General features: G+C 42.5%; 1 protein-coding gene across 1 annotated transcript in view; it reads right to left on the bottom strand.

The window, feature by feature from the left end:
- Positions 1–15,824, bottom strand: part of LOC137438890 (uncharacterized) — a gene marked incomplete in the record, with an annotated part of 494,558 nt that overhangs the window by 123,524 nt on the left and 355,210 nt on the right. Inside the window, 3 exon segments of the mRNA XM_068134344.2 lie at positions 4,485–4,592; positions 8,885–8,938; positions 9,338–9,391. Coding sequence (XP_067990445.2) covers positions 4,485–4,592; positions 8,885–8,938; positions 9,338–9,391 — 216 coding nt within the window.

The following is a 15,824-nucleotide window of genomic DNA, read 5'->3' as shown; positions in this document are numbered from 1 at the left end:
ATATATATATATATATATATATATATATATATATATATATATATATATATATATATATATACATACATATATATATATATATATACATATATATATATATATATATATATATATACACAAATGACTCCATGGTAAGATCTCCAACCTTTAATTGAACAAACAATGACAACGTTTCGATTAACAACATGTGACAAAGCCACACGCCTGCGTTAATCTTCCTCAAGAGTGATAAAATCATCTCAACATCCCCTTATATGCAAAGTGGGCGGGGTATATGCAAAGTGGGGTGGGCAAAGCTGGACAGCCAATTAAAGGTTGGAGACCTTACCATGGAGTCATTTGGCTTTACTCCCAACCGCAAATCTTTACTTATATATGTGAAAAAGTAAGTACACCCCATGTAAAGTTTAAACTTTTTCAACATATTTCAACATACAGCTATTTGATCTTCATTTCAACAATATTGAGAGATGAAGGTGATATAATATAACAAATATCATGAAACATTTACATTTTGTAGTCCATTGTATCATTTAAATAAACATAAATGCAAATTTTGCATGTGGAAAAAGTAAGTACACCCCTACATTTATCACTACTTCAAATACCTAACATTAGAATCAGGTGCACCAGCTCAGGTGCAAATGATTAGAACATCGTTAGAGAGGATCTTGGAGGAACCTGTCTTATTTAAACCTCAGACATTTATTTTGGTTTGGTTTGCTCTTTGTTGTTGAAGTGTGCGGTGTCACCATGCCTAGATCAAAAGAGCTCTCTGAGGCCTTCAGAAAGAAGGTTATAGATGCCGACGAGTCTGGGAAGGGATTTAAAAAGATCTCCAAACAATTTGAAATCATTCATTCGACTGTCCGGAAGATCATCTACAAGTGGAGAAGATTCCAAACAACTGCCAACTTGTTCAGGCCAGGCCGCCCCAGCAATTTCAGCCCGAGAGCAGACCGCAAGATGCTGAAAGAAGTCTCTAAGAACCCCAGAATGTCATCACGGGACCTACAGGTAGCTCTTGCCACTGTTGATGTCAAAGTGCACGAGTCTACCATTAGAAAGAGGCTGCACAAATTTGATCTCCATGGGAGGTGTGCCAGGAGGAAACCATTGCTGTCCAGAAAGAACATCAGGGCAAGAATAAAGTTTGCCGATGAACACCGAGGCAAAGACAAGCACTTCTGGAACAATGTGCTCTGGACAGATGAGTCAAAGGTAGAGCTATTTGGCCACAGTACCAGAAGACATGTTTGGCGAAAACCAAAGACAGCATTTGACCACAAGAACCTGATACCAACTGTAAAGCATGGTGGTGGAAATATTATGGTTTGGGGCAGCTTTGCTGCATCAGGGCCTGGGCAGCTCACCATCATATAATCCACGATGAATTCTTCATTGTACCAGAGGGTGCTTGAGGATAATGTGAGGCCATCTGTCGGAAAGTTGAAGCTCAACCGAAGGTGGACCTTGCAACATGACGATGACCCTAAACATACCAGTAAATCCACCAAGGAATGGCTGAAAAGAAAGAAATGGAGGGTTCTGGAATGGCCAAGTCAAAGCCCGGATCTAAATCCCTTCGAGATGTTGTGGGGGGATTTGAAACGAGCCGTAAATGCAAGAAACCCCTCAAACATCGCACAGCTAAAATAATTCTGCATGTAGGAGTGGGAAAAAAATTCTCCCAGTCGATGTCAGAGACTGGTTGACAGTTATAATAAAGGCCTACTTGAGGTTGTTTCTGCCAAAGGGGGCAATACCACCTATTAGGGCCAAGAGTGTACTTACTTTTTCCACATGCGAAATTTGCATTTATGTTTATTTAAATTATACAATGGACTACAAAATGTAAATGTTTCATGATATTTGTTATATTATATCACCTTTATCTTTCAATATTGTTGAAATGAAGATCACATAGCTGTATGTTGAAAAAGACAAAACTTTACATGGGGTGTACTTGCTTTTTCACGTGACTGTAAGTATTCAGACCCTTAACTCAGTACTTAGTTGAAGCACCTTTGGCAGCGATTACAGCCTCGAGTCTTCTTGGGTATGACGCGACAAGCTTTGCACACCTGGATTTGGGGATTTTCTGCCATTCTTCTCTGCAGATCATCTCAAGCTCTGTCAGGTTGGATGGGGACCGTCGGTGGACAGCCATTTTCAGGTCTCTCCAGAGTTGTTCGAATGGGTTCAAGTCAGGGCTCTGGCTGGGCCACTCAAGGACCTTCACAGTGTTGTCCCGAAGCCACTCCTGCGTTGTCTTGGCTATGTGCTTAGGGTCATTGTCCTGTTGGAAGGTGAACCTTCGGCCCAGTCTGAGGTCCTGAGCGCTCTGTTTCAGGTTTTCATTAAGGATATCTCTGTACTTTGCTCCGTTCATTGTTCCCTCAACCCTGACCAGACCCCGAGTCCCTGCTGCTGAAAAAGACCCACACAGCTTGATGTTGCCACCACCATGCTTCACCGTTGGGATTGGTATTGGGCAGGTGGATGAGCGGTGCCTGGTTTCCTCCAGACATGACGCTTAGAATTGAGGCCAAACAGTTCAATCTTGGTTTCATCAGACCATAGAATCTTGTTTCTCACAGTCTGAGAGTCCTTTCGGTGTTTTTTTTTTTGCAAACTCCAAGCGGGCTTTCATGTGTCTTTCACCGAGGAGAGGCTTCCGTCTGGCCACTCTGCCATAAAGCCCAGATCGGTTGAGTGTTGCAGTGATGGTTGTCCTTCTGGAAGTTTCTCCCATCTCCACACAGGATCTCTGGAGCTCAGCCAGAGAGACCTTCGGGTTATTGGTCACCTCTCTTACCAAGGCCCTTCTCCCCCGATTGCTCAGTTTGGCCGGGCGGCCAGCTCGAGGAAGAGTCCTGGTTGTTCCAAACTTCTTCCATTTAAGAATTATGGAGTCCACTGTGCTCTTGGGAACCTTCAATGCAGCAGAGATTTTTTTGTTGGCTTCCCCAGATCTGTGCCTCGACACAATCCCGTCTCTGAGCTCTGCCGGCAGTTCCTTCGACCTCATGGCTTGGTTTTTGCTCTGATATGCAATTGTCAGCTGTGAGACCTTATATAGACAGGTGTGTGCCTTTCCAAATCATGTCTAATCAATTGAATTTACCACAGGTGGACTCCAATCAAGGTGTAGAAACATCTCAAAGATGACCAAGAGAAATGGGAGGCACCTGAGCTAAATTTCAAATGTCATAGCAAAGGGTATGAATACTTATGTCAATGTGATATTTCAGTTTTTTCTTTTTAATAAATTTGCAAAACTTTCTAAAATCCTGTTTTCTCTTTGTCATTATGGGGTATTGAGTGCAGATTGATGAGGGAAAAAATGAATTTAAACGATTTCAGCATAAGGCTGCAACATAACAAAATGTTTAAAAAGTGAAAGGGTCTGAATACTTTCTGAATGCACTGTGTGTGTGTGTGTGTGTGTGTGTGTGTGTGTGTGTGTGTGTGTGTGTGTGTGTGTGTGTGTGTATATATATATATATGTATATATATATATATATATATATATATATATATATATATGTATATATATGTATATATACATATATATACATACATATATATATATACATATATATACATACATATATATATATACATATATATATACATACATATATATATATAATCAACGAACATAACAGCGTGACGAGCGCTGTCCCGATCTCCTGTGGACCGAAGTCCGAGACCAAAGCGTCACCTCCGACCCAAAGGGTCTTCTGGAGGCCTCAGCCCGGCCACTCTGTCAACAGACAGAGATTTATTCATTGGTCCCCATTGGCTAAACATCAAGCAGAGCCGCCAATCCAGATTTCGCGTCCTGTGCATGTGTGTGTGGGGGGCACAAATATATATATATATATATATATATAAAAGGCATGGGGGGCACAAATAAATAGAGCCCCTAGGCTTGAGCCCACAAGGTATATATATATATATATATATATATATATATATATATATATATATATATATATATATATATATATATATATATATATATATATATATATATATATATATATATATATATATATATATATATATATATATATATATATATATATATATATATATATATATATATATATATATATATATATATATATATATATATATATATATATATATATATATATATATATATATATATATATATATATATATATATATATATATATATATATATATATATATATATATAATAAATAGAGCCCCTAGGCTTGAGCCCACAAGGCAGGGTCTGAGCAGATATAGCTATGGTAATATTCTTCACCAATCGATCATGGATAAAGATAGGTCTCAAAGCAGAGCGAAATATGCACAACTATGTCTTCAAAATTAAAGACAAATATGAAGGGCAAAAATAAAGGATTTTAAAGTGGTAAAAAGCCATATGTCAACACTCTCAGAAATTTCATCACACCTCAGATATTTTGTGAAGAAAGGTAACTCACCTGCAGCCCTGGAGGTCCTGGAGGGCCTTTGTATCCACGTGGTCCATCATCTCCCTTCATGCCGTATTGCCCCTGAGGGCCTCTTTGTCCTGGCTCTCCATCAGCTCCCTGCATAAAGCACAAGCCATATGTCCATATATGGAATTAAATCACCTTCTTGCTGTTGGTGTTTGGACCTGCAAAGCCTTACCTGGAAGTGATTGTTCAAGACTTGCTGCAAAATTATTCTCATGATATGAAGTGAAGAATGAGAATGTAAGATTGTCATTGAATACAAACACAGTACATAAATCCAAATACCCTGTGTGCGTTTGTATGTATGTATGTATGTATGTATGTATGTATGTATGTATGTTTGTATGTATGTATGTATGTATGTATGATGTTATTTGTGTGGAGGTGTGGGAACGGTGCAGCATGCACTGAGTGCATGTTCAGTGGCATTGGCAGCAGGACAATACAGGTGGCGACATGATCAAGTGCTGGCAGTGGTGGTGCAGATGGTGCAACAAGAGGTGCTGAGGTCGAGAGAAAGAAGAGTGGAGAAGGAGACTGATGGGGGAGAGGTGTGGTTTGTCAAAGAGGGCCAAGTGGTAAGAGGTGGAGAGAGGAGGTGGAAAGCAAGAGGGCTGTCAGATGCTTGTGATTGGCAGGTGGTGGCAGACCTAAAGCCACAATTGGTATTCCCAGAGGAGATCTGTGTGACAAGGTTGCAGCCTGACATTGTCATTTGGTCAGGTGCAACAAGACAGGTCATCTTTGAGGAAATGTCGGTAACTTGGGAAGAGAACATGGAGGAGGTGCACGAGAGGAAGAGAGGAAAGTACAGTGAGCTGGAGGCAGAGTGCCGGGAGAAGGGTTGGCGAGTTTCGTGTCAGCCATTTGAGGTGGGGTGTGGAGGGTATATTGGCAATTCCTTTTCTGCATTTCTTGCTCGGCTTGGAGTGTGTGGGACGGAAAGAAGGAGGATGTGTGACAAGGTGTCCCAGGTTGCCTTGAAAGGCTCATTTTGGATATGGAGGAAGTTTATGGAGGCACGTCGAACGGTGTAGGTTGGTTGCGTGTGGGGTTTTTTTTTTGTTTGTTTTGTTACTATTATTATTTCTTATTTTGTGTATATGAGTGAGTGGGTGAGGGTGTGTGTTTTTGCATGAATGAATTTTTGCATGAGTGTGTATTTTTGTATGTTGAGTGGTGTATGTTGTAAGGGTAGGTGGTTGGTTGGTTGTTGTGTGTGTGTGTGTGTGTGTGTGTGTGTGTGTGTGTGTGTGTGTGTGTGTGTGTGTGTGTGTGTATGTATGTGTCTGTATGGGTGTGTATGTGTGTGTATGAATGATCTGGTGTGTTTTGTTGGTGAGTGGTGAAGGGTATAAAGGAGGGTGTTTGAGTGTTCCACCATGTTTGTGTGGTGCTGTGGATTCTGGATGCGGAGGTGTTGTTGTTGTAGTCTGCGTTCGCACTGGCTGGGGGTATGTACGCATCCAGGTGTAGTTGCTGCATGTGGATGTGTATGTGCCCCTGCTGGCCCACCTGAGCTGACCGTATCGAGGTTGAAGGGCCGAAACGGGATGATGCTGAGGACCTCGACTGAGGACCCGGTCAGTGCGGCACACTTGTGACCAGGTCTTTTGAACATATATATATATATATATATATATATATATATATATATATATATATATATATATATATATATATATATATATATATATATATATTATATATATATATATATATATATATATGTATATATATATATATATATATGTATATATATATATGTATATATATATATATATATATATATATATATATATATATATATATATATATATATATATATATATATATATATAAAGGAGGAGTGTCTGTCTGTCTGTCTGTCTTGATGTCCGCTTATAACTCAAGAACGACACATCGGAGAAAAGTTTTAGACAGATTCGGAATCAGCATAAAATCCCGGTGGTTATAGGCGACTTTTTATTTTAATATCAATGGTTTAAAAAACCGCGCCAGCTGCAATTCCATGGTGTAGTTTGTGGCGGCGCTATTGCCCCTTTCCGATCCCATGATGCATTGCGGTTCCGATTCGCGATGAGGTCTATGCGCTATCACCGACACTTTTCCACCTTTTCCATACCTTTTAATCAGATTTACCTTATCGTCCATCGTAACCACATTACGCTTGGAAACAATAGCATTATCCTTCTTCGGACCCATGGCTAACACAGACAGAGTAAAGGAATAGTGTACGTCGCCTCTGTTGTGAATGTGAAGCAGCGGTTGCGCGCCGCGCACCGGCGGAGGTCATGTCATGCGTCATGTGTCGTCTGCGTCATGTAGGCAATGTATGTACGTACATATTTATATATTTTGAATGTGCTTTTTATTGTATTTTAAATTGTTTTTTAGCTTCTTTTATTGTTAATTTATGTACTATTTTATTTATTTTAAATATATCTTTAAGGAAAACAAATGTTTTCACGTCCGTAGGAGTGACGTAAAGTCGCACATAATGACAAAATGCGCGCCATTTTTTCGCGCCAAGAACGAATAAACAGTTAATTTTTTTAGTTGAGATTTTATTCGAATTCAAATTTCATTAAATTCCAACTGTTGGAAACAATTATTTCAACTGTTGGAAATATTTTTTTGGTTAACCAACGACGGTCGATTTAATCTCGACCTTCCCCAAATGCGGAAGAGTGGCAGAGTGCGGCGCTGCAGGAGCGCAGGTGAAACCCAGGAAATGCACGTTGGTGTTCACAGTGGACGGCATGCCCATGGACAGCATCGTGGTTAACGGCATCGTGGGTAACGCATCGTGGTTAACGGCATCGTGGTTAACGGCATCGTGGTTAACGGCATCGTGGTTAACGGCATTGCTACGAATTCCTTCTGGGAATCTGACCCAAGCCACAATCTCCCAAACCCATATCCGTGCAAGTCCTTCTCTCTCAGACACGGTCATGACTAACGTACCCTCCGACCTCCCCTCATCCTGCCTCCAAGCCCTGGGCTCCTCTGGCTTTGCCGATTGTGAGAGTCCAAAGCTTTTTAGCTCCAGTCAGAGCTGACTCTGTGCTGCAAAGTCTGCCATTTCAATCGTTGTGGGACGGGTCGGGTGTTGTGGGACGGGTCGGGTGTTGTGGGACGGGTCGGGTGTTGTGGGACGGGTCGGGTGTTGTGGGACGGGTCGGGTGTTGTGGGACGGGTCGGGTGTTGTGGGACGGGTCGGGTGTTGTGGGACTGGTCGGGTGTTGTGGGACGGGTCGGGTGTTTTGGCACGGGTCGGGTATTGTGGGACGGGTCGGGTACTGTGGTACGGGTCGGATACTGTGGGACGGGTCGGGTACGTGGGACGGGTCGGGTGTCATGGGACGGGTCGGGTGTCGTGGGACGGGTCGGGTGTCGTGGGACTGGTCGGGTGTCGTGGGCCGGGTCGGGTGTCGTGGGACAGGTCGGGTGTCGTGGGACTGGTCGGGTATTGTGGGACGGGTCGGGTATTGTGGGACGGGTCGGGTACTGTGGGACGGGTCGGGTATTGTGGGACGGGTTGGGTACTGTGGGACGGGTCGGGTACTGTGGGACGGGTCGGGTACTGTGGGACGGGTCGGGTACTGTGGGACGGCTCGGGTACTGTGGGACAGGTCGTGTATTGTGGGACGGGTGATGTTGAAGCGATCGTCAGAACGATGTTGTATCGAGACCAGAATCCCGCTCGGTTGACAGTCACACTGCCAAAGATAGGCAAAAGTGTCCTCAAGAGGCGGCTGGGAAATCACACCTTCGGGTATGGACGTTCAACGGCTCCCAATCGACGAACCGCAAATTCCCACTCAAAATCCACGTTACACACACACACCAGATTAACGTCTGGATGGTTGTGAAAATGGTTGAAGCGAGGTGAAGAACCTGGAGCGATGCGAAATCAGGCGCGAGACAAAACGGCCAACGGTCCGTTCTCGAGACGTAACGGCACTCTAATGATTCTCTTCGGAATCAACCGCAAAACCTGTCACGCAGGTTTATCTGTCACAGCGATAACAACTCTGTCGCAGGAATCCCTTTCCCAGGAATCCCCAGTTAACCAGAAATGTATACCAAGAGGTTTTGAGAAATTGAAAATTGACAAAACGTCATGTAGGCAATGTACTGTGATATTGCTCTAAAATATACATGTTCTTTTCATCATATATTTTTCTTATTCTTATTCAACCCGGGCGAAGCCAGGTACCTCAGCTAGTATATATATATAATTATATATATATATATATATATATATATATATGTGTGTGTGTGTGTGTGTGTGTGTGTGTGTGTGTGTGTGCGTGTGTGTGTGTGTGTGTGTGTATACACCACTCTGAATCTATATTATACCCAATATGCCATAAACTCACATGTGGGCCGGGCTGACCGATGATTCCCTGTAAACCGGGTGGCCCTGACGGTCCCTGAAAAATAACAAAACAACACAACTGTAAAAGAAGCATAAACAGTATGTTTTGTTTCTTTTATCTTTTCTCTATTTAATGTTTGATGCTCGTGAAAGAGATAGATGACAGGAGCTGAAAAGGAATCGATGAAACAGAAGGGAATAGCTGGGAAAGGGACGCTCAGAAGCGATTTCAGAGACGAGAGAAAAGGGGTTGGGGTGGAGGGACAAGAATGGAGGTGATGAGCAGTGAACTTCGACTCGTGGAGGCTAACAACGAAGGGTTACAAGGTGAGTGCATGTGAGAATCTGCGGTTTGGATGGAGAACGGTGTGAAAATGGCAGGTGAAAATGAGGGTTGTGGTTGTCATTAAGAGGGAAGCCTGGGAATGGTGCAAAGAGAAGCAGGTATAGTTACCGGATCGCCTTTATCTGCTTTTGCCCCCTTGGGGCCCAGTCTTCCCATGTCACCCTGGTAAAGATAGGCAATAATAAAAGAGCATAGACATTCACTCATTTAATTTACCTTTCCCAGACACAGTTTGTCCAACTCAGTAAAAAGTCTAAAAACATCAACAACAACGATTGTTCCGAAAGTACGTACTTGCCTTCAGAATTCCTAACGCCACACATAAGAAATATTTATTAAATTAAGAGAGCACCGTTTGATGGCATGAACCAAAAAACAAAACAAGGACATTAATAATTACATTACAATTAACACTTACAGATAATCAAGAATTGCGCAAGAACTATTGTTTTCTGTTGTATTTAATTTGCACTGATGGGAAGAATTTAGTCTTCCAAAGCACCTCTGCCGAAACATTTAGTCAGTGCTGCCTGGAGTTCCTAATACCAAAGGGAATCAGATTCGGATTCACTTGCCTTGCTATGATAATTGTATGAACAAAATACCATTATGGATATTATCGTGTGTGTTCCGTTTGGAAGACCGAATAAGTGAGGAAGTGTAAAATGTTGGTAAAGCCTTATCGTTCTTCCATAGAGTAAGGTTTCCCAGCAATCCATGAGTGAAATTGGTTGGTGGAAGCTTTTTATCAGGTGATTTAGCAGGTATCAGGTGATTAATTTGTGATCTAGCTCTTACATGAGCCTCGACTCTGTAAACAAAAAAAAGAAGAAGAAAAAAAGGTACATATTGAATACTGATAGACCATCCATCAGTTTAGCTGTCGTTGAGAGTGGGCCCGAGCTGAAAGAGCTCTTACACCCTGCACCTTGCTGCGAAATCATTTTGATCCCTCAGTTTAAACCATGTGAAGTGAACGCAATTCTCCCACTGGAGCTCAACGAGACAGCACACCCTTCCAGCAAAGAACGTAACAACAGCAAATCCTTTGCTTTTTATCCCATCAGACTTTGGATACATGTATGAATTGTTCGTGGTTCTGTGAAAGTCAGTGGGTTCTAAACAAACCAAGGTGGTGGCACCAATTAAAAAATAATAAAATCAATCACAGGAATCACCATAGGTCCAGCCTTTCATACCATGATCTACCCCTCGTTTTAGGCCATATCACTCAATGGTGAAGAATATGTATATATAAATATATTAATATACTAAATATAAATATATTAATATATATTAATATATTAATATATTAATATAATAATATATTAAATATATTAATATAGTATATTAATATATTAATATACCATATATAATGGTGAAGAATCGCTTTAAAATTCTACTAGCTGGATCCGGATCCGGGCTCTTCACCAAAATTTAATCGATTCTTCCTTGTCACACACACAACCTGTCCAACAGGTTTTGTCCAAATCCATCCATAACTTTTTGAGATATCCTGCTATGTATCGTTTTTGGCCCTTTCTCCCAATGGTGAAGAAGCACTTAAAATTTAAATAATTCTCATATCCGAATCCATATTCAGGTCTTCACCAAAATCGAATCGAATCGTCCTCGTCAGACACCCAACCGGTCCAACAAGTTTCGTCCAAATCCGTCCGTAACTTTCTGAGATATCCTGCTATGTATCGTTTTTGCCCCTATCTCCCAATGATGAAGAATCACGAAAAAAATTGTTGTAGCCGGATCCGATTACAGATCTTCACCCAAAATCTAATGATTTCGTCCTTGTCGCATACACTGCATCTCTGCCAAATTTAGTCCGAATCCGTCCACAAAATTTTGAGATATTTTGGACAGACAGACAGACAGGGGTGAAAACATAACCTCCATCCACCTTTAGTGGCAGAGGTAATAAAATAAAGTACAATCTGCTATAAAAAAGCAAACGATCATATCCTGCAGGATATGTATTTACAAAACGTCAATTTGTGATCCACAAACAAAATGTGTTTGAAACCTTCACCTCCACATACTGTTTGTATTGAAACGATAGTAGTGTTTGACAGCTTCCGATAACTCCTGTCGACTCAGCCTGGTGTGCAAGACTCCTGCGACTGATCGAACGATGTCATAGTTATTGCGTTCAATATTAGCCATTATGGGAGGTGAGGGGAGTGAGGGGGGGGGGCGGTGGGGAGCAGTTGCACACGAAGCTTGCTGTGAAGCCTGCATGCAGACTACTGGGGTTTCTCCATGGCAGCCCTCCGCAGCCTCCAACCACACCCCCACAGCAGGCCACATCCACTTTCCCCCTCGAGCCACGCAATGAAGAGCTCTTTAAAAGCCATATCTTCACCTGGACCAAGTTGCATCCTTCCGGAGGCAGCCTGTGGTATTTCAGTCCTGTCCAATGCCTTTTGTCCATAATGAAGTGTGAATGGAGCTCTTTAAAGACTTTGATAGATTGAGGAATCTGCCCATTGTCCGTTGATCCTGTTGAATGGGGATTCATCATTGCATTGCTTCACTTTTTATATTCCCACCCCGTGTTGTATCAACACAATTTAGGATTACTCTTGGTCTCTGGGTGAATTTGAGTGTCCCGATCACTAGTTAAAGGTGACAAACATGTCCGTTAAAGGACAGATTAGATCCGGGTGAGTAGCACCCAATAGGAGACCGTGCCTGCATCCAGTGATTTCGCTTGGGCCACTAATTGGTGTGAACGGAGGAAATACAACACCAATTAGCGCATGGCCCAATTGGCTTGGGTGTTCCATTGGAGCAAGATATCATGTCAAACAGGCCCGTAATCCAGCTCAGAGCACACAAATCAGTTTGCCAGCATGACCACTTTTACGTGGATTGTTGGATTTGGACCAGGCAAATAGGAATTCAGATGACTACAACAATATATATAGAAGATGGCCTTGAGGTATGCACACTTGAGGAGTTAAAATCCCGACCCCGCTAAAAATTGTCATCACAAGCATGGTGATTCATCAATGTGTGTGTCGTCCCTCGGTTGAATGTTAAACTGGCATCCCTTCTACCGGCATTAGTTTGTGGATGTTAAAAATGCCTCAGTGTCCTTCACAAATTCACAACGAGTACGCGAGCAATCGCCGACACCATGGCTAAATTCCAAATTCCTGCCCTAACTAATGTTGGGAGTAGTTGGCAAAGTTCCCAGCATGACCTTTGGCAGAGAAACAACACTCTAACACAGATAAGGGAATTTTTTTAAATATGTACTGGATATAGTGCCTACAGAAAGTATTCACACCCCTTGCGTTTTTTTTCACATTTTGTCGTGTTATAGCCTGAATTTAATATTGATTAAATTGAGATGTTTTTTGTCAATGATCTGCACATAGTACCCCATAATGTCAATGTGGAATATTTATGTTAGAAATGTTCACAAAGTAATTAAAAATGAAAAGCTGAAATGTCTTGAGTTGATAAGTATTCAACCCCCTTTGCTATGACACTCCAAATTGAGCTCAGGTTCATCCAATTTCCTTTGATCATACTTGAGATGTCTCCACAACTTGATTGGAGTCCATCTGTGTCCAGTTCACATGATGGGACATGATTTAGAACGAAAAACACCTTTCTACATGAAGTCCCACAGTTGACAGTGCACGTTAGAGCAGAAATTCTACCATGAAGTCCAACAAACTGTCTGTACAGCTCTGAGATAAAATTGTGAGGAGACTATATCTGGGGAATGGTATAAAACAATTTCGAGAATATTGAAAGTTTCCAAGAGTGGTAAGCTCCATCATTACAAAATAAAAATAATATGGAACTACCCAGACTCTTCCCAGAACTGGCCGTTCAACCAAACTGAGCAACCGGGCAAGAAGGTCCTTGGTCAGGGAGGTCACTAAGAAACCAATGACCACTCTGACAGAACTACAGAGTTCCTTGGCTGAGATGAGAAAACCTGTCAGAAGGACAACAGTCTCTGCAGCCCTTCATAAATCTAAGCTTTATGGGAGAGTGACCAGATGGAAGTTAATCCTAAGAAAAGGCACAAGACAGCATGCCTGGAGTTTTCAAAAGGCACATGAAAGACTGAGAGCATGAGGCAAACTATGCTGTGGTCTGATGAGACAAAAGTTGACCTATTTGGCCTGAATACAAAGCACTAGTCTGGCGGAAACCGAGCACAACTCATCACCCATCTAACACTGTCCCTACCATGATGCATGGTGGTGCCAGCATCAAGTAATGGGGATGCTTTTCAGTGGCAAGGACTGGAGACTTGTAAGGATAGAGGGAACAATTAAAGGAGCCAAATACAGGCAGATCCTTAAGGAGAACCTGCTTCAGAGTGCAAAAGACCTTAGACTGTGGCAAAGATTTATGTTCCAACAGGACAATGACCCTAAGCATACAGCCAAAGCAACACTGGATTGGCTTCAGAACAAGAACGTGAAAGCCCTTGAGTGGCTTGAATCCCATTGATAATATGTGGAAAGACTTGATTGCTGTTCACCGACGCGGCTAATCCAAGTTGACCGACGCGGCTAATCCAAGTTGACAGAAAGAACGTGAACGTGAAAGAACCCGTGAGCAAATCTGCAAGGTAGAATGGGAGAAACTCCCCACATCCAGATGTACAAAGCTGATACAGATCTACATACCCAAGAAGACTCAAAGCTGTAATCACTGCCAAAGGCGCTTCTATGAAGGATTGAATCAGGGGGTTGAATACTAATGGAAATTAGATATTTCTGTATTTCCTTTTTAATTATTTTGTAAAGATTTCTAAAAGAAAAATTCCACTTTGACATTATGGTGTAATTTTTGTAGATCAGTGACAAAAAAAAATCTCAAATTAATCCATTTCAAATTCAGGCTGTAACAATAAAAATGTGAAAAGGTCAAGGGGTGTGAAACCCTTCTGAGGGCACTGAAAAGAACATACAGTATCAGGTCACTGATCGATGTTGCTCTTCTCAGCTGGAAATCGTGGATCATCACTATTCCAGGGCCTACTCCAGCACAGCTCCTCACAGGCGGCCCCAGCAGCAGCACAGCACATCATCCTACATAATCACCACCAGATATTAACCAAATGCATATTCGCACCAGACCTGCCTTTAAATATGAGTTGATTCACTCTTCCCTCGCCTCTGTCTCCAGATCCAAAATGAGGCTGTTTCTGCTGTTTCCTGTAGTTGTGTCACGGTATTCTTGACTTGTGTAGATGACGCTCCAATCGTCTTGAGGTACTTCATCATAGACCTTGCCACAAAACCTCTACAACCCACTTCCACTGGTAGCACTTGGGTTTCTTGGGAATACCACATTTCCAACCTGGCCTCCAAAGCCAGTCGCCGACTGGGCATCCTCCGTCGTGCGAAGTCCTTTCTTGGCACACCTGAGCTCCTCACCACATACAAGGCTTTCATCCGCAGCTCAATGGAATACTGTTGCCCCCTCTGGGCTGGTGCTCCTGCCTCACACCTAGCTCGGCTTCACGCTGTTGAAACCAAAGCTTTCAGAATCATTGGAATCTCCTGCGATGAAGATAACTCCGAGGGCCTTTCACTCACTCACCGCAGGCAGGTTGGTGGTCTTTCTGTCTTCTACCGACTCCTCTCCGGCCTTGCTCCCCCAGCTCTCTCTGTGCTCTGTCCCCCCCCCCCCCCCCCCCCCCCCAATATTCCTTCAGGTCGCACAAGATCTGCCTGCAACCCTCTTATGGTTAAACTGCCAAAATCTAGGCTCTCTGCTCACCTTCACTCTTTCATTCCCCTTTTCTCCCACCTCTGGAACAAACTCCCCCATTCCCTTCAATCCCACTCCTCCCTCCAGTTCTTTAAAACAGCTGTTCACCACCATCTCTTATCTTCCCCCATCCAATACCTTGATCTTTTCTACCCCCGCTAATTCACCCCAGATACACTTTTTCGAAATTCCAACTTCTTTCCTGGAAGTCCTTGCAGTGTTCATATGTTTTATACCTCTGCCACCTCCCCCAAAGCCCTCCCCCTCACACATTTCTCCCGATGTCCCTGCTCTCAAATGTTGTGTTTGTGTCCTTCCCCCTTTCTCCCCATCTTGTCTACCACTCCCCTTATTTTTTGTGTTTTATGTGTCGGTTTGACTTTTTGTGTGATTAATGTTAGCTCTTTCACGAGCCTCGATCTTGTATACAAAAAAGAAAAAAAAAAAAAAAAAAAAAAAAAAGCACATCACACTTCCGCCAACGGTCATCACACACCTCTCTAATCTCTTCATACCAACACAACTTTCTTTCATAAGCCCACTCCATATTTCCCTCCCATGGTGCTGTCAGCTCGACGATGATGACCCTTTTCACCAGATCAGTCCAAATAATTAAATCAGGTCTTTGTTGGATGACTGCAATACGAGATGGAAATCTCAGCGCTCTGTCCAAATCTGCATCTATCTGCCAGCCCATACCTGACTTCCACAGCCATCTCCCATTCTTGGAAATCTGCCAACATCACCGCTTTGCACAAACAAGGTGCAAAAACAGATCCCAGCAACTACAGACCAATCAGCCTTCTCCCAATTATCAGCAAAGTCATGGAAT

This window comes from Myxine glutinosa, chromosome 13, assembly GCF_964187855.1.
Source record: "Myxine glutinosa chromosome 13, kmMyxGlut1.1, whole genome shotgun sequence".
Classification (NCBI taxonomy): domain Eukaryota; kingdom Metazoa; phylum Chordata; class Myxini; order Myxiniformes; family Myxinidae; genus Myxine; species Myxine glutinosa.
Note: the sequence above shows the minus strand (reverse complement) of the source record. Positions and strands in the feature narration are given on the sequence as shown.